Source organism: Fundulus heteroclitus, chromosome 20 (genome assembly GCF_011125445.2).
Source record: "Fundulus heteroclitus isolate FHET01 chromosome 20, MU-UCD_Fhet_4.1, whole genome shotgun sequence".
NCBI classification, from domain to species: Eukaryota; Metazoa; Chordata; class Actinopteri; order Cyprinodontiformes; family Fundulidae; genus Fundulus; species Fundulus heteroclitus.
The window spans coordinates 16,932,943-16,956,717 of record NC_046380.1 but is presented as its reverse complement, the minus strand read 5'-3'; the positions used below and the strand labels follow the sequence as shown (position 1 = coordinate 16,956,717).

General features: G+C 40.3%; 1 protein-coding gene across 8 annotated transcripts in view; it reads left to right on the top strand.

Annotated features, from left to right (window-relative positions):
• The window catches only part of iffo2b (intermediate filament family orphan 2b), a 58,831-nt gene that overhangs the window by 22,696 nt on the left and 12,360 nt on the right, over positions 1-23,775 (top strand). For 4 of the 8 annotated variants that reach the window (XM_036151419.1, XM_036151417.1, XM_036151420.1 and 1 more), the window contains exon 2: positions 9,565-9,625. In XM_036151419.1, coding sequence (XP_036007312.1) covers positions 9,565-9,625 — 61 coding nt within the window. Of the gene's footprint in view, positions 1-9,564; positions 9,626-12,333; positions 12,430-12,963; positions 12,970-14,352; positions 14,524-15,680; positions 15,830-16,262; positions 16,465-16,590; positions 16,690-19,141; positions 23,131-23,775 lie in introns of those variants that run through there. The other 4 variants (XM_012881386.3, XM_012881384.3, XM_012881387.3 and 1 more) reach the window with 4 other exon arrangements.

Genomic DNA, 23,775 nt, shown 5'->3' with positions numbered 1-23,775 from the left:
TGGATTATCGGAGTAATTCAGAGTACCCTGAGAAAATCCAAGGGATCCCTTGCAAATTATTTCTTTTTACTATGTATAAACAATTTTTATATGAATGGTTTGTATGGGGTAAAAGCGGTTCCATAATAAACTTGTACATAAAAGGATAGTTGTGTCCATATTAGTCAGAAGTTGTGCATAAAAAACATTTGTAAACTCATAATAATTTAAATCCCATTCAAAAGATACAACATACAGTTTAAATAGTTACAACTTCAATAACTAATAAATACAAATTTCAAGTTTAAATTTGTGCTTTACTCTTTATGAACACAAACAGCAGCGGCTGCTTGAGAATACGGATTTTTTCTTTGAGAATACGAATTCACAACAGTGGTCTGACGTCACGCTTTCCAAGGCTGGTTAATGGAGCACAGAGTGCGAAGATAGGAGCCGCGCATGCGCTCTTCAGACTGACCGTCTCTGAATGCACCGCGGCTGCAGCTTCATTCCAGACAGCGCAGAGCTCACAGTGGTAAGTTAAACACTCCCTTTTCTGCTGCTGCTGTTCTTCAAAAGTACGTTTTCAGATCGTTTGAGGCGAGAACATTATACTTTTAAGCTTCCCTACGTGGCCTGTTTACAGAGTTAGTGCGTAATTTAAAAAAAAGAGTGATTTATTTGTTTTGTGTTTATCAGGCTGACGCGTGTTGCTTTATTAACTCAATAATTGCTGGAATAAATTGTAAATGTCTCCCAAGAATGACAGCATCATATAAAATAGGGCTGGACGATAATTTAATAACAATATATATCAGTCGAAAGACGTGTGGCACAATAAGGGGAAAAAAGGATCGATAAAACAGTGTTTCCCGCAGGAATTTGCTTATGCGAGGCGGACCGACTCGCGGAGGGGGGGGGGGGGGCTGGACGACACGTTTTCCGCGGACCGGCTCGCAGAAAGGGGGGGGGGGGGGGGGGGGTGGACGACACGTTTTCCGCGGACCGACTCGCGTAGCGGGGGGGGGGGGGGGAACGGACCGACTCGCGGAGCAGGGGGGGGGGGGGACGACGACACGTTTTCCGCGGACCGACTCGTGTAGCGGGGGGGGGGGGGGGGCGGGGGGGGGGGGAGGACGACACGTTTTCCGCGGACAGACTCGCGGAGCGGGGGTATCCATGTGTTTTCTCCATGCCATTCACGCACGCGCGAAAGCGCGTGTTAACGTCACTTTTTTTTTTTTTTTTTTTTGGAATGTTGCCAAGATAGCGCTGCGGGAAACCCTGTAAAAGTTGGTTATACAAACAGTTTTCCTTTCTTCCTTTTAACCTAGTTGATGCTGCAGTCACTGCTTCCTCTGGACCAATCGTAATCGCGAACCCAGGCACGCCGTCACAAAGAGCCGCCCTCTCAAACCACAACACAGAGCACGTGAATATGTCGCAGCAAGGAGCGGCGGGGGATATTGTCCCAAAACGGGGTTTTACTAGTTCGCCAGTCTGAAAGAAATAAACCAGTGATTTGTAAAACTTGCAAGGAACCGGTAAAAACAAAGTCTGGTAACGCAACCAACTTGTTTCATCACGTAAGCCGCTCACTACCGCAGCAGTGAGAGCCGTTTTAGCCCCGCGCGGCTCCGCGTCATCTTCTTAGGAATCTTCTGGAAGTTCTTCCAAAACAAAGCAGGTACAGCAACTAAACTGGGCTTCCTTCTTTGTGATAAAATGACAAAGCGTCCTGGCGGCATAAGGACATCACGCATGCAGTAACATGCTTCATAGTGATGGACATGAAAAACCTGGCTTCAAACTCGCCACTCTTGATCCGCGATATAAAGTTCTGGTACGCAAGTTTTTCTCTAACAGCGCTGGTCACTTGAGTTTATTCTTTGTCAGTATTTAATAACATCAACCAGGTCTCTTAAGTTGAGTTATTTTTCTTTTAAAAAAATCAGTTATGGTTAAAAATGTTGGGTAAATAAGAATTTATTTGGGATTCAGTGTTTGTGTGTGATATATTAAAATTAAGTCATTTAGCAATATTATAAGAGCCAGGTTTTAAATCTTTTTGATAATTATCTATCCATCAATATGCATTTTTTTTATCAATATGCTTTTTTCTATATTGTCCAGCCCTAATATAAAATCTATAAATAAATAAATTCTTTAAATGTTTTTCCTAAGTGAGTTTCCTCTGAGTGAGGACATGAAAAATTGAGAAGAGAAAGTGGGAAAGAAAACAATGGTAACAATATATGAAAAAAAAACATTTATTTTAGACAAATGTTTTAACTTTGGAACAGAATGAAGGTGTAACATATTCAACAAATTAACAGTTACTAATGTGGTTTAAAACAAATAACTTCTATTAACATCTTATACAAATAGACAACACCTACAAACATACAATTAAAAATAGTTGGAATGGAAATTAATTCACTGATTATTTTATGTATTGTTACAGGTGGTGAAAAAAATGAAATGAAGCAGCACGTGTACATGACTAAAACTGATCTACGTTAGGTCAGGTGTAGTCATGTTCACTTAAACATGCAGCCAACTGGAGCAGCTTCCTGTCTTCAGCCGCTGGATGGTCATCCTCCTCTGGGTCCACCTCCACTTCTAGCTGGTCCCCTGCCTCTATACAAATATTGTGGAGGATGCAGCAGGCGGCGATTACTTTTGGGGCAAACGTCGGGCGGACCTCCAGCACCCTTAAGAAGATGAAACGCCACCGTGTCTTCAGACCACCAAAGGCGCGCTCAACGATTTTCTCACCTTGGCGTGGTGCCTGTTGTAGCGTGCCTCCACTAGACCTGTACCAAATAAAAAATTAACTTGTAATTTAGGTAATATGCTGATATGTCTTAATCGTCTATCCAATTAATATAATCTATGTATCAATTGTGTGTCATTGTTGGCTCTATTTAAGGACAAGAAGGTAAGAGATCTTACTGGCAAGCTGTTTCCCTATAGGATGCACCACAGGCCAGCCAGCAGAGGGTCACCAGCACCTCTATCTCCTGTGGCCATCCATGGACCTTCTGATGGGCAGCAGCTAAAGGAGGAGGACGATGGTGGCCCTTCTTAGCCTGAAGGCTGGCTTCAGGTCCCCTTCATTAAAAAATATTTGGAGGATTGGCACAGAAGTGTTTATCCTCACATATTTTGTTTCTGTTTCTTCCTGTAAATAAAAAATGCCAAGTGTTACCATAATTGTTTTTTTCAATTCTCACCTTTTCACACCATAAAACTATATGTGGTTAACATGCAGATTATTATAGTTCTCAAGAAAGAAAGGGTCAAATGTATAGTAGTAAATGTAACAAATGGCTTCCCTTCTCTGGTATTTCTACCATTTCACTGAAAGAATGAACTGAACTAACTGCACATAATTTATAGATTAATCACTGTAAAGGTGGACAGACAGAAATAACTTTTCCTTAATGAACAATGCTGTGAAGGTTAGACAAAGTAGCTTAACTCTACTCCCTTTACTGTTACTAATATATAAAAATTATGTTTTCATTTTAATTATTTACAGATAAATAGTCACAATTTCAACGTGATCACATGTTTAATACCATCCTCAATGTTGTTTTTTTAAAGATAAAAGTAGGAAATAGGCTGTCAATCTTAAAAAACCTACCAGTTGGCACAGACGCTCAACGTCGGACTTTTTATTAAAATTACGCACTAACTCTGTAAACAGGCCACGTAGGGAAGCTTAAAAGTATAATTTTCTCGCCTCAAACGATCTGAAAACGTACTTTTGAAGAACAGCAGCAGCAGAAAAGGGAATGTTTAACTTACCACTGTGAGCTCTGCACTGTCTGTAATGAATCTGCAGCCGCGGTGCATTCAGAGACGGTCAGTCTGAAGAGCGCATGCGCGGCTCCTATCTTCGCACTCTGTGCTCCATTAACCAGCCTTGGAAAGCGTGACGTCAGACCACTGTTGTGAATTCGTATTCTCAAAGAAAAAATCCGTATTCTCAAGCAGCCGCTGCTGTTTGTGTTCATAAAGAGTAAAGCACAAATTTAAACTTGAAATTTGTATTTATTAGTTATTGAAGTTGTAACTATTTAAACTGTATGTTGTATCTTTTGAATGTGATTTAAATTATTATAAGTTTACAAATGTTTGTTATGCACAACTTCTGACTGATATGGACACAACTATCCTTTTATGTACAAATCTATTTAGAAAGCTATCTTACCCCATAGGTTTGGATGTTTGGACAATGGTTACGCATTTTTCTTTTGTGTTGAAAAATATTTGAAACGACAGATTCACTTTATATTTACAGAACTTTCTTCTACTACTAGCATTTTGAAGAATAATTTAAAAACACCATTTTAAAATGTTTAAAGTTTCACTTTCATTAATTTTAAGATATGTTGTTAGATTTGTACCATCCTGACTTAGTCAGAACCGTCAGAGTGTCAAGTGCAAAAATAAACATAAAAACTCAAGTACTGACACATAAATTAATTAGGAGTAAAAAGATTGCCTCAGGACCAGGTATTGTTTAGTGTAGTCCTACCCAGCTTTTAATTTGACATCTGATTCATGGACTCAAACTTTCCACAGTACCATAAAGTTCAAACAGGGTGTTGTCTGGCTTCAGATTTTTCTAGCAATGAGCCACATGCGCTTTGTGGTATTACACATAACCACGCCTCAAAGTTTTCCTCAGGCTCTTTTAAGTATTTACTGCCTGTTGCATAAGATAAATATCCACCCTTTTGAGGTTCAACTGATAAATGTTTGATCTTTCAAATTATTCCTATTTTGGCTCAGTCAGAGATCATTGTCCGTGCCACAGACATGTCCACACTGTTATCAAAAAATCCAGATGGAGAAGATTATCAGATTTGGATGCTAACAGGATGTGTTAAAGCCGATCTGTGTCCTCGGGCGGAGTGACGGGAAAACAGCGAGGCGGCTCTTGTGTGTGAACGTAACTCCCAGAAACGCTCCAAAAGGGGCGGTAGTGGAAGTAACATTATTGTCAAACTCATAAAAATGTATATATGAGAAATGATCTGTTGGGTGTGGGACACTTTCTCTTGCTGTGTTGTAACTGGCTTGTGATAACATAAAGGGATGTTTCAGGTTGAGAGCTGGATTAAATATTTAAAAAAGTGATCAATGATTCCCAAACATTTAATAGAGAAACATTCAATTTTGTGTGGAATGTTGTAAATATATATATATATATATATATATATATATATATATATATATATATATATATATATATATATATATATATATATATATAAATGTTTGTATATCTGGAGCGTGTAACAAAAGTAATTTCCCTCTGGGATTATTAAAGTATGTCTGATTCTGATTCTGATTAGACATTGTTGGATTTATTTTTTTCATTTGGCTGCTAAAAATAAAAACATAATAACCTTATGGGTTTCTGACCATGGTTATAGTGCTTTAAAGAAGTTTTTTTTTGTCTTCTTATTTTATGTTTTTACTTTTTTGGTCACACTTAAATGTTTCAACTCATCAAACAAATCTGAATATGAAACAAAGATATCCTGAGTAAATACAGAAATAAGTTTTCAAATGATCTATTTCAATCCAATCAACACTCTGGGGGGGGGGGGGGGATTCAGTGGAACCTTTGGACACAAAAGGGAAACTTTGTTGAAGGTGTCTATCTCATTACATCATGCAAATAACACCAATTCAGAAGAAAGAGCAACAGTGTGATGGTCTGGTGCTGCTTTGTTGCCTACGAACCTGGATAACTTCCCATAATTGATGAAACCATAATTGTTGCTTTCTTGGAGAGTGCCCTTAGGTAATGAAGCAGGCAAAATGGTCCAAAGCCTGCCAACAACTCCACCTGTGGATATTTAAAAAAACAAATAAATAAATAAAATTAAGATTTGGGGGCAGCCTAGTCAAAGTCCAGACTTAAATCTAACTGAGATGCTGTGGTGTGATCTCAAATAGGCCATTCATGCTGGAAAGCCCTTTGATGCAGCTGATTTAAAACAATTCTGCAAAGAAAAATGCTATTGCCAGTTATTGTAAACAATTAAGCAGTTGTTTCTGCCAAGTCTGTTTTTAGATTTACGGGGCAAGCCTTGTTGGTTTGGATAGCTCTTCCCCTTTAATAACTGAAATTATCATTTGAAAACTGTACTGTGTTAACTCAGGTTATCTTTTTCTGAAATGTAGATTTTACAAGTGAAACATTCAAGGGTGACAAAAGAGCAAAATCAAAAGAAAAGTACCAGTGGAGAAAATACTTTTTCGCAGCGCTGCACATACCTGTAAGATTTTAATTGATCTCAGACAGATCTCAAAGACTCTGTTTGGCAGTAAACAAATATCTTAGCGCTGACACAGGCTCCGACTCTCCTGCTGTCTTTGTCCTTGTAAGGAGACTCCTGGTGTTTCCGCTTTGACTCAGTCCTGCCAAAGGTAAAGGAAGAGCAGCCACACAGAGAAAGCCTTTATATTTTAATGCTAAAACATGCCTGGTGGTTTTAATTTAGTCTTTCTTAACTCTGTTGACTCCAAATAACATGGAAAAAAAAACTCACTCCCTTAATAACATAGCAGACTCTAATCCATTTGACAGATGGGATAAATAGCTTTGACAAACATATGGTTGATTAAGCCTTCCCACTGATGGGCATTTAATTGTATCGTACCGTTATCACTTCCCGTTCAGGTGAGTGACAACACGAGTGATGAAAATGCTGTGACGAGCCTGCGTCTGTGCAGGAGGTGGTGCAGTTGTGAACTGCGGTGACCTCAGCCAGAGGTCTGCAGCAGACTGGCCGAGCGGTTGTGTGTGGACACAGCGTGGGACCGCTGCCAGCATTTATTTAGAACCGAGGCTTTCAATCTGAGAGCAAGTTGGCGATCCCTGCAAAGGAGTACTTCTTTCTAATTAGACAGTGTACATTCAGAGGCTTCTGAATGAGAACAAAGCGGAGTTTTGTTGGTGAAGTGGATTTCTGGGGACACATGTTCCAGCTTCAGGCTACGTTTATGCTCCCCCATGGCAAAGGCGGTGGGTAAGCAAAGCCATGGTAATGTTACGTTCTCTCCCGCTCTCCTCTGGTAAACATGTATGTTCTGGCATGTACAGGACGTACAATTCCCACTGCCTCACCCAGGCTTTTCTAACTCCCATACTCAGAACCCCCCCCCCCCCCTTTTTTATCTTAATCCCACTTATTATGGCGTAGAATGACTCATCCTCACATGGCTCTCTGATACAGAGGTTTCACTTCACACACTTTAATGAGCTTTTCCTTCTTTCTGAACTCTACACTGTCCTTTGGGAAGCCTTTCTGAATCAGCATGGTTGCTGTCTCATAACGCGTAAGATGAGTATGTGTTGGGGAACCTGCCTCATATAGAAGGCTGGGCCCTCTGGGGTTTGCAAGCAATACACAGGGAAGACAATGAAATTAGCTACTAATTTTGTTTAATTACTGCTGCTTTGGTGAAGAGCAGTTATATGACAAGAGGGGAAGATAAGGGGGAAACCAGAACTCTATATTTAATTATAGCTTGCAGCTTATCGGAGGCACTGGTGCTTTATTATTAGCATTGGTTGAATATTTCCCCCCCTTTGTGGACTGCCAGGAGCTACCAAAAGGGAAATTGTTTCTCAGTGGAAGAATCTTATGACGGCAATGGTAACATTTGGTAGTCTGATTCATAGACTTAGTGGTATACATCAGCATGTATACACTTAGATTTGGTCTTCACTAGAGTTCCACTAAGAAATAACTTAGCTGGAGGGTCCGTCAATTGGAAAATCAAGAGTCCAATCTTTTTTCACTATGTCTACACACCATACTAAAAACACTGACAACAGCAGTCTTAGTACACTGTTAGGGAAGAAGACATTAAGTTACTTACATTCAGTTTTAGTGATGTGTTCAAAAGTAAATTTAGAGAAAGCACAAAGTTGTCAACCTTCTTGACAGGAAACTGTTTTGTACAACAGGTTTGCGGTACATTCAGACTTTCAAAGAGCAAGAGAGAGCTAGACTTTTATATGGTAACAGGAAGGCCGAGCGACCTGCAGTAAACTGGGTGTTTTATCCTTTGAGCTTTTGATTCTTGTCAGAGAAAATAGTCCTTGTCAGCCTTTTGAAAGTTAAGTTAGAAGACTACATAGAGTTGGGAATTCCCATTTATACAATTGTTTTTGTGATGCTTAACACTCTTACCCCATTCATTGTTCATATAAAAGGCTAACGTTATAGTAAATAATGATAATAATTTGCCTTTGTTTTAAAATAGTAGCAAAACCTTGTTTTAACGATACTCATCTATCCCACACAGCGGCATGAAACATGACACTGCCGCTGCTCGTAATAGGAGTGTGTGCATTTAATAAAAAAAAAAGAAATCATAAAGGTTTCACAGTATTTATGGCTTCAGACATACCTGATTTTCAGTATTTTATCTTTAAAACAGCCCATTTAAGGACAAATATCGACATACAGTATATACATTTCAAAGGTCTGGCAAATTGTTTTTCTTTCTTTTTTAATAAAAGCGGTTTTCTCTGGATTTGACCTTCATTTCACAACAACTGAGAAGATCAACAACATCACCTGATCGAACTGGGTGTAACATATATATATATATAAAAAAAGACTTGACTCTGCTTTAGAAGTTTTTTTTTTTTTTAGATATAAAAAATAAATGTTTTTATTCTTAAAGTGCTGGACCACTAAATGGTCTCCTTATAATTAACATTTAGCCTAAACCTCATACAGACCCCAGCATTGTCCTTTTAGAAATGTATTTTCCCTATAAATTTTATGACCCTGTAATTTAAGATGTGAGCTACAGTTTGGTAAAATCAAAATACATTAGACTAGTATAATGTAATAAATAATGGAATTTTTTTTATATCTACTTAATTTCAATGAACAAAAACATGACTGGAAGGACAATCGATCTCTCTAAAGTGTGAGTGTGCATATGCATGGTTGGTTGTCTTGTGTGTCTGTGTGTTGCCCTGTGCTGGACTAGCGTGTGCCCCGCATCAGTGACCGCTGGCGATAAGCACCAGCCCCCACGACCCTGTAAGGAATAAGTATAGACAATAGAAAGAAGGGTGGATGGATAATTTGCACAAATCTTATTCTCTTTAATGAAATTTAACAAAAGCAAACAAGAAGCATATCTGTCCCCCCTCTCAGATGTGACGATGAATGAATTGAGCCTGTGAGCACGAAGGAATTCACGCTGCAGCAGAAACACTCCACCCTGCAGTCACTCAAGAGTCCCAACACTATTCATGAGCCGTGTTTGTTGTGTTTGTGGAAAGGCCAGCGCTCCATTCTGCCTTTTTGAGTTTTTATTGAACCAGCAACCAAGACAACAAAGGAGGAAGAGGACAAAAGGATGGAAATAGAGGGGGCAGTGGGTGTGATACCACACTGTCAGGGGTGCTTTGTAATCAGAGATGGGCGTATTATTCCACAAAAGTACCATTAAGCCATACGTTGGGCCTCAGGGGGGACGGGATCCGGCAGTAAAAGTGACCACCTCTGCTATCTGTGCTGTGTGTTGCAGATGGGAGGAGGAGCTGTCCAAACGAGAGCAGCTGGAGTCCACTGTGGAATCCCTACAGCAGGTTTGGAAACATAAACAACGGGACATGTTCTGCTAACGTACACACGGGCAGATATATGACATCTTGTCGCCATTATATCAGTATACCAAAAACAAAAAATCACAAATAGAACGGGGAAGGCGAGGCAACGGGGGCAGAGTACGATTGGAAACAGCCGGCAGCCTGTGTCGGATTAGAATAACCACATTACAAAGCCATCAGAAGAGGCTGCTGTGCCGAGATGTGCCGGAGATACAAACGTTAAGCATCACCAGCAGTCTAACCAGTGTGTTTCTGCTCGGTGCAGGGAGAGGGAAGTAGATACAGGGAGGGGAAATGAATTTAAAGCGCCTCACCTTAGAGCACAGAGAGCCGTCCCAGCTGGTGATAGTCCTTCATCTTTTTGGCATCCTGTGCTTCTTTTTCTGCTTCTGCACCCATCGATCCGTAGCGGCACGCGTATTTGTCTTATAGTCTGGGTCAGCAAAACACCACACAGAGAGGAGGACTACTGGGGGTTCTAACCTTGCAGCGCACACAGATACGTCGATGTACAGAAGAGACGGGAATCTGTTGGAAGTAAAGTCAGCGCAAACAGCCATTTTCTGGTTTAGGGAGCAGAACCATAGGAGTCAATGTTCTGACTTAATACAGGACCGTAACCTGACGCTTGTTATAAGATCAGCTAGATCAGTATTTTACTTTGTTTTGGATTTTATGAACGCCTTAAACTACTCAAACCATGTTTACTCAGGTGATTGTTTGGTTAGAAATTATAGCAAGACTAAATGTGAGGCTACAGGCTAAATTACAAGTGCAGAAAGTTTGCAGAATTCCTTTAATTAGGTGCTTAATTGCCCCTGTACAGGCATGCTAAAAAAAAACAAAAAACAAAACAATGTACCTCCTTGTTCAGTTCATGCTTTTTACAAATCAGGATAAGGATAAATGATCTGGTCTTTAAAAGATTAAATTATTTAAGGTCTAACCTAAAGTGTTCAAAAACATAGATCTTAGCAAAGCCAAAGTGGGAAAAGTAAGTCCCTTTTGCTTCCATTGCATTGAAGATATAAATTGTCACCAGATGTTGCGAAATAAAATTTATTCATAATCAACAAGTGCGGCCAAAGTGAGAGATTTGGAGATTTTCTTGTCTAGAAAATACCACAATGCCAAGGAGGGAAAGCATCGGCATTGACCTCAGAGAATACAATCCCATCATTCTGGGAACTAACATAAAGGCATTTCCAAACAATTTGAAATCCATCTTTCACTGGAAAAAATTATCAACAAATGGAAAACATTTAAGAAGACAACCTGCGTTCAAAGTAGTAGACATCTGAGACAATTTATTCCAAGATCAGATTGTGCAATGCTTGCAGAAATTGCCAAATTGCTCCATCTCAGAGTATACAGGCCTCAGTTAGCATATTAAATGTTTCATTACAGTTTCAATTAGTAAAATAATCAACAAAAATGGTTTGTTGGAAAAGATTGCCAGGATATTTTCTGCAAATACAATATGACACCAAGTTGCATCTGAATGAGACTTCAGGAACAACATCTTTTAGATAGAAGATGTCAAACGAGAGATGTTTGGGAATAATGCATAGCTCCATATTTGTAGAAACATAAACGCTGCCTATCAGCACAAAAACCTGATATAAAGTGTCAAGAACAGCGACACTTTATATCAGGGGGTGATGTTGGCTTGTTTTACAGCCACATGGCGGCACCTTGCAATCTTTGAATGAACCATTAAGTCCTCTGTCTATGAACATATTCCATTCTCACATGTGAGACGCATGAAGTTTGACCCAAACTGGGTCATGCAACAACCCATGATCAGAAGCACAGTATAAATTTTGCAACAGAGAAAAGAACACAACCAAAATAATTCAATGGCCCAGTCAGAGCCCAGTCCTCTACCTGATTGAAATGTTTTGCAGAAACAAATTAAGCGAAGCGATGCTGTAAAGAACATTTGGCCAAAATGCCTCTGCAACAATCTGAGAGACTCATAGAGTCTGATAAATGATCACTGCCATTAAAGCAATTAACTCTTAGCATGTACTTAGCTTTTCACATCCATATTTTACATACTGCTTTAATTTAGTCAGATTACATTTTTATGCACTTGAGGTTAGATTAGGGTTATGTCAGAAACTGGTGAGGACAAAATGTTTTTTTTTATTACTATTTCCTAATGCAAAAAAACAGAAAAAACACATTCTTTCTATTTAGCACAAAACTAGGCCTACTCTATGTCTTCCATACTTTTAAAGAGTGATTTGGGATAAAATGAAGAAACAACCACATATCACATCATTAAGGGAGACTAATGTATACTCATGGGCTGATTTCTGTTCCTTTGAAAGATCTGATTTCCTGCCTGTTTGTCGATCTTTGTTAACCGGAGGCTAGTTGTACCCACATAATTACCTATAAGACAAAAGAGAAGCTCATCTGCTTTTCTTTGTGTTATATTCGACAGCTTAAATGTGTGAAAACATATGCATGCAACACATCTGCTGCGTGCGATTATGAGAATGAACACAGTTAATTACTGTTAAATGCCCATGTGACTTTTTTTTCATCAAACTGTAACCATGACTGAGCTGATCCAAAGGATTTATAACTATTTACCAGTCTTTACTAAACTCTGGAATGGAAGTTCATTTTGTGAATGATAAATCTTCCTTGGATCCCCGCTGGTGTCGCCCGTCTAGAGCGCCCGGGACTCATCAGAGATCCAGGATGAGCTGAGCGAGAAGGTGGAAAGACTGAAGGCCGAGCTCGTGGTCTTCAAGAGCCTGATGAGTGACGTGAGTATTTGCTCGCTCTACGATGATGTCACCGTCCCTTCCTTAAGTCTGACAAAGCCTCCCTTTCATACATAAAGACCTGTGTTGACTCTTCTCCTCAAAGTGCACATTAGAGCATCATCTACAACTGTTTTCCCAGGAATTATCAGAATAAATGTTTCATTTTCATAGGTCTGAATAGTAACACACCCTTCCTTCCTTCCTTCCTTCCTTATTTAGAGACATAAAAATGTAAAATGCCATAAATCCCCTAAGATAAGCATTCATTGAACTGAATAGAGGCTTTAGATCTGTTGTACTTCCTGTCCTGTACAGGCCTGTATTGTTTCCAGCCAGGCGTGCTCTGGTGTGATATGCGTTTAAAATACACCACAGCATTCACAGCTGTTGCTTGGTCGCAAATAAACAGCCAGGCTCTGTTATTTTGGAAGATCTCCATTGTTTCTCATGCTTATCTCCATGTTGCCATCTGTTGACTGTTAAATTTTCATGCTATTCTCTGTTCTTTACTTCATCCCTGATGTGTGAATGCAGAGACTGGTAAGTTGCAGAGAACCCCAACATTGTTTAGGAGGCGTAGATTATTCAATGTGTTTTAGAAGTTAGTCGCTGTGTGCGTTATGTGGTTGTTGATGTGACGTTGAATCCGTTGATCCGACCTTTGTTGCATTAGTTTATTCTTTACAGCTTGATGTCTGCTCCTGAAAACATAAACATAATTAACGTTTTTTTTTTTTTTACTTTACTTTTTGAGGAAGAATCTGGGTGCATAATTTGAAATTTATAGAAATATTGCTGTTTTTTTGTAAACTTTCAAAACTTAAAGCATTGTCTAGAGCAGGGGTGTCAAACTCATACAGCTTAATCTGATCTCAAGAGGGCCACACGAGTAAACTCATTGCAAGATTAAATAGAACTAATAAAAGTGGGCTTGTTGTTGATTTTTATATTAAATGAATTTCACTTTTATACAATATATTATGAATAACTTCAACGTTTTCAAGAAAAGTATGTGCAATTTCAACAATACTTTTACTCAGTTAAACATTTACTTAAGTGCATCATGCATAAGAACTGATCACAGTGATTGTACAATGTTGAAAAACATTTATTCACATTTTTTGGAACTTAAAAACACTGTCCTGCATGACAAAATACATCAAACAGATAAAAAGAAATGATTTAAAATCAATTTTCCACATCTGAAGCTCAGTGCTACCATCTGCTGATTAAAACACAGCGCCCCTCGTGGACAATATAGGAACTGCAGATTTCCAATTAAACAAAGTACATGTTTTTTTTAAATAATTGTTTTATCATTCTCTTCCTTTTATCTCCTCTTTCTTTCACCTTTTTTTTTCTTCTTTTGAATAATGATAATGCATTTAGCCACCGGGCCGGACTAAATTGTTCGGCGGGCAGGAACCGGCCCACGGGCCGTATGTTTGACACCCCGGTCTAGAGGGTTTATAATAAGCAAATCAACAGAGAATGACAAGCTTCAAATTTAAATTAGTTAACAGAATTGTTAAACATGAAAAAACCTGTTAAACAATTTCAATTAACATTTCAAGAATAAAAATGAGCAGTGACAGCTGAGATCTCACAGTGATGCCTTTTCAGGAGCAGTCAGGGTTTTTCATTACAAACCCTTCATTAAGTTGCAGAACTTACAAGAAAAAGATTGAAGTTTATATTGTAAAACCCAAATTTTTGAAAATCTCCTTTCAAAACATTTAACATACCGAGGAGCTAAATTTCCTGGATAAATTGTGGGAATGCCCCTTTTAAATAAAAGCTGGGATGGTGACATTCTGTCAGTTTAACCCAGCATCATATGGTGGAGGTCAAATTCATGCAAACATGTCAAACAGGTATAAAGAAAAAAGTTTTCATGCGCCATCTAACTTCATCCTTTTGCAGCAAATGTCTGACCTGGACTCAAAGATCCAGGAGAAAGCCAGGCGGGTGGACATGGACATCTGCAGGCGTATCGACATCACGGCCAAGCTGTGCGACGTGGCTCAGCAACGCAACTCAGAGGACATGTCGAAGATGTTCAACGTCAGCCCCGCCAGGTCCCTCCCAGAAAAGGCAAGTCACCGTGTGAATGTGTTCTCCAGGAAAAAGCTACCGCAAAAATAAATCTGAATTCTTCTCCGGAGGAAACATTCAGCTCAAATGAAATCAGAGCCGCCAGTCGCTCAGGGTGTAGAAAACTGATCCTGTCAGCGACAGCTGATGCTGCACTTACTGACTTCTCAGTGAAGGTGCAGGTGTGCATGCTCCAAACTGTCCGTGTTATATCAATAAAATATTTAGGGTTTTTCTTTAAGGAAATTACGTGCAAGTTTACCAGGTTGTATATTTTGCTGAATATTATTATCCTATTTTCTCATATACCTTTGAGCTAAAGTAATCTGTGTCCGTTCATCAAATTTTTTTCATCCTGCTCCAAATGCATTTTTAAATACACTATAGTTGCAATTTGATTTCCAATATTCTATTCTATATTTTAGTTTTAATTCTTCCACTATGTTAGGTTTTCTTTCCCCACATACTGTAAACCTATGGTCAATGCGCATATTTGCGTTTGAATACAATTCTGTTTTTTGATAACTTTTCACAAAAACTAAAGATTTATCATTCCTATCTTGGATAACACATCCTTAACCGGCTAAAGCTGACATTGTATTTGTAATGTATGGTGAGGACCAAAATTATTGGTATTCAAAACTTCGACGAGCACATTTGGTGTCAGCAATGTCTTGCACCTTGACAAAAAAAACAACAACAACTAATCAGTATCAAAGTTTCAGCCATCGTTTTTAGATTATCATGCTCAGATAATAGCTCAGGCATCACCAACCTTTTTGAGGGGGTTGTTGGTGACCCCTGTAATAGCCTAACCACCCGGTGTTTTGAGGTAAATAAAAATCATAAATATTCATTATGTATGGTGAAGACTGAAGTTAATAACTTTCATGTGAAAAAAGCAAAAATATAAATTTTCCAGCAATCTTTCAAGGAGCTTTTTTTCCTGTCCAAGGAACACAAATAGAGCAAAACAAGAAGGAACTTAAAAGGGTTCGTCGTCTAAACTGTTGTTTAAACCGGTCAGAGGGCCGCGTTTTACCCAGAAAAAGGGACAAATTACCGTTTCTCATAAATAACAGTAAAATAGTTTTAACAGTTTCGACGCTGTTAGGTTTAAGCTGAGCGTGCTCGTGTCCGTGTGTGGGTTTCCGCAGGGCGCCGCGGCGTGCTGCAGGAGAAAGGAGCGTAAGACCATTTCCGACGAGGAGAACTCAGAGATGGATGCCGAGCCGAGCACCTCTGAGGAGGAGGTCCCCGGATCGCTCAACATCACCGACGAGATGAAACGCATGCTCAACCAGCTGTGAGTGACGCCGCCCTCCGCAAAAAAACGTTGGACTCAAACCTCAAACCAATGCACTTTGTGTTTTAGACTTTCTAGACGCTGCTGTCCGCGCTCCTTCAGTTCCCTCTGCTGTTAATTTCAAATACTGCCACTAGCAGGCTGCATGCTGTGTAAGCAAAGCTGCAGCTCTTTGTTTTGCCGTTAATGTGCTTTTTTTGGGGGGGTATTGACAGTTAAGGAATCATTTGAGCTATGAGCTACACTGGCTGCATCCTTTATTGCTATTCTTCTCTATAAACTTTGTCTAATTTGTGACCTATTTATTTCTTCTCTGCGTGCAACCTCTGCTGAACCTGCTGGCTGTTACACTTTTCTATGCTTTCCTCCCTCCCCTCTCTCTTTTTTCCCCTCTTCCATCCCCTTTCCGCTCTCTTCTCCCCGCCCCACACAGACATTGTTCAGATAACTCCTTTGTTGCCAGGCGCGAGACGTTCGACATTGACGACGACTGCGACAGTCTGACGTGGGAGGAGAACGAGGACACCCTGTTGCTGTGGGAGGACTTCGCCAACTACAACATGCCGTTAACCATGGCCGCGGCGACGGCCACGGCCGCCTGCCCCGGCGACGGCAGCGCCGAAGCCGCCGATCCGGTGCGTTCCAGTCTGGAGGAAAACCTTTCAGACCTGTACAAGTCAGAGCATCCATCATTGCCGTGGATGCACTGTAAGACATCAAGTCATGCATGATGAATGAGGCCTCTGTCTGTGCTCTCTAAGGATTCCCAGGATGGAAGTCTTGGAAGCCTCATTGATGAGACGGAGTCACTATTTAAGAGCAGGGAGAAGGAGTACCAGGAGACCATCGGGCAGATTGAGGTAGGCTGACACGCATGTGATTGTGTGGTGAAAGAGGAAAGCCTGACAGAGGAGCATAGACAGCTGCTTATTCCAAAGAGAAATATTGTTGCAAGTGTTGCAACAAACTGCCACAGTTCATGGTATGAAAGAAATAATTGCTGCTATTGGAAACTTCCTGGTTTCAGTTGTTTGATGCTTTAGTTACATGGAAGTGAACCACTCCTGACCCTAATCAGTAAAACATAGGCACTAAGGTTTTGGTGGACAAGGCCAGCTGTCCTGGAATCAGGACTAGAAACGCACCAATCAGGATTTCTCCTGCCCATAACAATTTCTTTTCTAAAGGACTCTTAATAAATACACAAAAAAGCAAAAAGAGTTTATGCAAGTTCACATTTTACAATCCTTGCTCATGTCTCCATTTTCTTACATAGAAGTAGGCATCTTATAAATCTGCACCTTTAGACCTATTATACAACACAGGTGCTGGTCATATAATTAGAATATCATGAAAAAGTTTATTTTATTTTCAGTAATTCCATTCAAAAAGTCAAACTTGTATATTATATTCGTTCATTACACACAGACCGATAGATTTCAAGTGTTTATTTCTTTTAATTTTGATGATTATAACTGACAATTAATGAAAACCCCAAATACAGTATCTCAGAAAATTTTAATATTGTGTAAAGGTCCAATACTGAAGACATCTGGTGCTACACGACTCAGCTAATTAACTCAGAACACCTGCAAAGGTCTTTAAATGGTCTCTGTCTAGTTCTGTAGGCGACACAATCATGGGAAAGACTGCTGACTTGACAGTTTTCCGAAAGACGACCACTGACACCTTGGAGAAGGAGGGCAAACACAAACGTTCATCGCTAAATAGGCTGGCTGTTCAGAGCTCTGTGTCCAAGCACAATAACAGAGGCGAAGGGAAGGAAAAGATGCGGTAGAAAAAAAGCATCCAAGTAGTAGGGATGACCGGAGAGGATTGTGAAACAAACGCATTAAAAAATGTGGGTCAGATTCACAAAGAGTGGACTCCAGCTGGAGTCAGAGCTTCAAGAACCACCAGACAGACGTCTGGAAGACAGTTTCAGCTGTCGCATTCCTGGTGTCACGCCACTCTGGAGCCAGAGGCCCCGTCAGAAGCGTCTCGCCTGGGATAAAGACAGAAAGGACTGGACTGCTGCTGAGTGGTCCACAGCTATGTTCTCTGATGAAAGTAAACTTTGTATTTCATTTGGAAATCAAGGTCCCAGAGTCTGGAGGGAGAGAGCAGAGGCACAGAATCCACGTTGCTTGAGGTCCAGTGTAAAGTTTCCACAGTCAGTGATGGTCTGGGGCGCCATGTCATCTGCTGGTTCCGGTCCACTGAGTTTTCTGAGGTCAAAGGTCAACACCGCCGTCTATCGGGACGTTTTAGAGCACTTCATGCTCCCTGCTGCTGACCAACTTTATGGAGATGCAGGTTTCATTTTCCAGCATGACTTGGCACCTTCACACAGCGCCAAAGCTACCAGTACCTGGTTTAAGGACCGTGGTATCCCTGTTCTTAATTGGCCAGCAAACTCACCGGACATTATTGTGAAGAGGAAGAAGTGATACGCCAGACCTAAAAATGCAGAAGAGCTGAAGGCAACCATCAGATCAGCCTGTGCTCTCATAACACCTGAGCAGCGCCACAGACTGATGGACTCCATGCCACGCTGCATTACTGCAGTAATCCAGGGAAAAGGAGCCCCAGCTACGTACTGAGTGCTGGACATGTTCAAATTTTACATGTTCATACTTTTCTGTTGACCATTTATGGAAATCCTTGTTTTGCATTGGTCTTAAGTAATATTCTTATTTTCTGATATACTGAATTTGGGGTTTTTCATTAGCTGTTAGTTATAATCATCAAAAGTAAACAAAATAAACACTTAGAATATATCATTCAGTGTGTAATGAATGAATATAATATGCATGTTTCACTTTTTGAATGGAATTACTGAAAAAGAAAATCTACCTTTTCATGATGTTGTAGTTATATGATCAGCACCTGTACTTTTAGCTCAGACAGTACTGGTACACTGCAAAAACAGAACTTAAAATAAGTAAAATATTCAAGATTAACAAGATTTTTGACCTTAAAAGAGGAACAACATATTTCCATCATCTTATTTCAAGTGCAGGATGTCTAATTATCTTATATTAGGGGTAAAAATACTCATTCCATTGTCAAATAATCTTATTTACCTGCTCAAATTAAGGACAAATACACTAACTTTAAGAACATTTTACTTACTTTTAGATCCGTTTTTGTAGTGTAGTCATGGTTAGGATGTATTCTCATCTGGACATTTGATTCTTTTTGCATTGACAAAGGCTGTAGTTTCTTTCACCTTAAATGCATTTAAAAGCTGCTATAGAGTTTGACCTGACTTCACCGTCTCACCTCCTAATCCTGCTGATATTCCTTCAGATGGAACTGGCCACAGCAAAGAGCGACATGAACCGACACCTGCACGAGTACATGGAGATGTGCAGCATGAAGAGAGGCCTCGACGTGCAGATGGAGACCTGTCGGCGGATGATTAAAGGCGGCAGGAACTCTCCCTCTTTCAGCTCGGTGGCCAGCAGCGACTCAGGGAACACAGACGAGATCCAGGATGAGATCTCGGACAAGGACGCGGAGGCTGAGGTGCCGCTCAGCTGATGGCCGCCCCGGCTGCCGTTCGTCCCCGTCTCCTCTCCGGTTGTCTGCCTCGGTTAATGGTTGGAGTTCAAATATGAGCAGAGCGTCATCCTGGCTGGAGGTGGAACAAGCTTAACAATGGTGCAGGCCCAGAACTGGTGCTTTTATACTGTTTCCGCTGTTGGGGAAGCGGTGGTGGGGGTGTCTTTCGCTCCGTAAAGCGACGACACCGAGCTGTGCTCTCTTTCTTGCCGCTGATTCCAGGGCTTCAAATCATTTTGCAGAGGAGAAAAATAAAAATATTTTTAAACAAGCTGAAGAGTATTTTCTATCAAGTTAAGATCCTTTTTTTCTAAAGGAATTGAATACAGTACATATTGTACTCCTCTAATCACCAGAACGATTCCTATCCATCTCTTAGATTGAGAGACGTGTGTTCCTGCTGATTGAAATACTCTTTTGTTTTTTTGTGTGATTCGAGCCCAGGTGTTGTATTTAGAGTCCAAATTTACGTGTTTAAGTGTCTTCTGTCAGGGAGACAAAGAGAAGTGGAGGCAAATGGTGTTGAAGTTCTGCTTGTTTCTGGGGGAATTCTGCAGGCTTGCCAAAGTCAACAGAGGAAAGGAGCACAGCCTTTTTTTGTAAACGCACCGGTGCACTACTGACTTCTATGCAATTTAGCGAGCCTTATTCCTTTTTTTTTTTGGACTGGCTGTCACCCTTCTTAGCTTCTCTTACAGCCATTTGCCTTGTTTAAAGAAAGCAGGTATTTTTTTTAATGTTGTACTGTCTTCGTTGGGGGGCATCAACTGGAACGGGACCCCTGAGGAATGAGTGCTGTTTGCAAAAAAGATTCATAACCTGCAAACCTTTCCACATTTTGTCACACCCAGCCAGGAACGTTTATGTTTAATCGGGATTTTAATCCACAGGCCAACACAAAAAAAGCGTTTTTGCAGCCTTTAGCAGGTTTCTGCTGCTGAATAAAACCATCCCCACAGCATGATGCTGCCACCACCATGTGTGGAAAGTGTCTTCATGGTGGTGTGGATTGTTAGCATCCCGCCACATTAACATTTTCAGTCCTTTCGGCTGCTCCCCGTTTCAGGGGTCGCCGCATCAAGACGGTACGACTTTCCACGCAGACTTGGCAGATCTTTCACACCGGATACCCTTCTTGACGCAACCGGGATTTGCACCCAGGGTACACCTAATCCACAACACCGTGGAGGGACCTGCACTAACATTTCGCATAAAGGCAATACATTTCCATGTACATTTCCATCTGATCTTCTATACGGGTCGGATTTGTTGCGTACACAACTAATAATTGTCCTGTCCAGGTTTGTGGCTCACTGCAGCTCCTCCATAGTTCCCATTGATCTTTTGGCTGCTTCCTGTCCTGGCAGGAAGCGTCGTACGCCTTTCATTACCGATGATTGAACATCGCTCTGTTAGATGTTCAAAGCTCGGGATATTACATATTAATAATAACCCAAGCTATTTTCCAATAGTTATATTTCATAATTCAACCAGCTTTAAAACTTCTCCAGATCTTTAGCCCTGACCTGTCTGCTGTCTTCCTTTTGGTCTCCATGATGCGGTTTGTTCACTGATGTTCTCTTACCGACCTCTAAGGCCTCCATCCAGCCTCCAGCTGGATTTACACTCAGATTTAACAACATAGATGGACTCTTATCTACTAATACAGTGACTTCTGAAGGCAAATTAGGGGTATCAAGGGGCCGAATACAAAAGCAACACTTCAGATTTTATTAGAAAGAATAATTTTCCTTTCACGTTACAAATCTGCACTACTTTGTGTTGGCCTGTCGCCTAAAATCCCAATACAACACACAGACGACTGTGGCTGTAAAAAAAAACGTGAGCCGAGGTTATAAATTATTACTACTTTTGCAAGCCAGAGTAATTGTTTGCCGCGACGTTGCTTGCTGCTGAAGCAGGCAACGCTCTGCTCTGATTCAGATGCGTTTCACTGAGGAAACGCCACTCTTGTGCCGTGCCGCTGATTTGCACAAAACCGACACTTAGTTGCTTGTAGAAGAATGAGGCAGAGGGGAGTTGGGCTGTAAGAATCTGCATCATCAACAGCAAAAAACAACCCTCTTCAGATTTTCACGCTAAACCAAAGGGCATATTTAAAACACATTTCAGCCATTTTGCTTGGGGGCGATTGTCGTCCATCTTCCGCTGCTCTGCTGAGTCCACTGCAGGCGAGGCGACTCCGTTTAGTGCTTGGTTTCTTTGGAACAGGGCTAGGAACGTCGGTCTGTGCTTGAGGTCTGCGAGCATGTGATCGTAAATACCCCAGGGGCCTTTTTGTGTTTATGTTTGTCGTTCTGCTGCAGACTGAGAACCTAATTCAGCACAGAAACTAATCAACGGATGGCGAGCCCATGGACGTGTTCTGTTTTAATCTTTAATCTCCTGTTTATTTCATATGTGAGTGTCAATGACTGGATCCCAGACTAAGAGCTACTTCTATCTTGAAGTTTAAAGGGGGCAGAAACTGCTAAAGCATGTTGATGTGCAGAAATTAAGCTAGGGGTCTTTTTTTAATATATACTTTGAGCTCAAAAGCTGCAATAGACGATGTACTGTCATATTCGTTACAAAGTTGTACTTGTGGCGAAAGGTGTATTCCTTTTTTGGGTTGTTTTTTTTGTTAACCACACTGTGTTAACCCTTAAACTGTGTCGCTACATTTAGCTTTTAATAACTTAAACACCTTTATTTTTGTCAAACACTAACAGATCACAAGACACAATTAACACAACAGAACAGTGAAGAGCGGGCCTCGCTAATGGAGAACATTTCAAACAGAAACAAAACAAAAACAGCTAACAGAGCGCCTTTCTGTTGTTTCTACTGGACTTTGCTCACCTTTTGTAATGACTGTATGGCTGCAGCATCCACGGACAGCAGGTCTGATGTATTTATCGCTCCTCTGATCTTCACACTAACCAGCCAACCAAAGCAATCGTGTACAGTACTGTGATGAAGATGAACACCCAGAGTTAATGACAGGGTTTCCCCCCTAACATCTGTTAACTCCTGCAAACGACTGGATGTCAGGTACAACATCTCCACCCTCCCGCCACCTAAAAGCAGGTTTCCCCTTATTTTCGTTCCAAAAGCTGTAGCGACTCTTCTTCGTTGAATGTAGCTTAACTGGAAGCATCTACAGACCTTAAAAATAACGTAGCCGTTAAAAAAATTAATAAAAAAAAAAAAACGCAGGGATACACGGTGTTTGCCTACCTGCTGGGAACCTCCAGTGAAAGTTTCCCTTCGCTGTTCCAAGTTCTCGAGCTCTCCACCAACAAGGCGTATGTAAATCTGCTGGATGTGAATGTTTCATATTAAAGAGAAAAAAAAGGGTTTTATACGAGGAGTTTTTTCAATCAATAAAGCGCAGGGGTTATTTGGTTAACAGTTTATCGTCGCTTGCAAACATATCTGTTGTTTTAGCTCCTTAAACGAGACAGGGAGGTTGAATGATGTCTATCAGGTCCCAGTCTTTATCTTTATTTTTTGCCTCACAATGTAACATCTTTGTTTTAATTACCCATTGTTTATCATCTTTTATTTATATTCTTTTCGTTTAGATTTGTAAGTTTATTATTCTTAATATTTTTGTTGAAATTATTTATACGGTGTACTCGTGTGGGTGTCGGGCAACGTTGGTTTCAAAATGATGTACTCAGTCGATTTTGGGGGAAAAGTTAAATAAAGCGGTGGATTGGTTAAAATTTTTGGTATCTGGTGTCTTTTGTTTTTTTACAATCCTATAACTTCTAAATAATATTCTATAATTTTAAAGAGCCAGCTCAGCAAATATTGTGTTCATATGAACATTTAACTTAAAAAGAAACTAATATAGTTCATATATAGTTTGTTTTGACCTGTTTTATTTTTTTTTAAATGAGAATATATTCCTAAATTATTTGTTTTGAGGCAAACTATTTCCAGACTAACATCTCAGACTGTTAGGGTCGGTTGACACCTCTGTGACTTTTTCAGGTCTGCATTCCTGATCTTATCTGCATCATGCAGACTCTTTTAATATCATAGCGGGGGAAAAAGTGTAACAAGATGAGACAAAGCGATTAGCTTTTTTGAGCTTTTCTGATAGGACGTAAATCTTATTGGTCTCAATTTTAGGAAGCATTATTTGAAAATGTTTCCATTCAGGGTAATATTAATGTTGAACAACACAAGAGATCCATCCTGAATTTTGTCAGGGATCTTAACAGTCTCTTCTTTAATAATAAATTAATAAATACAATTCTTGTGGGTTCTGGTGCAGGAACTCATTCTTTGGGCCATGATCCACAGCTCATGACCTTAGGTGACGTTCGGGGAAAACGCATCAGCTCTTTCTTCACCACAGCAGACCG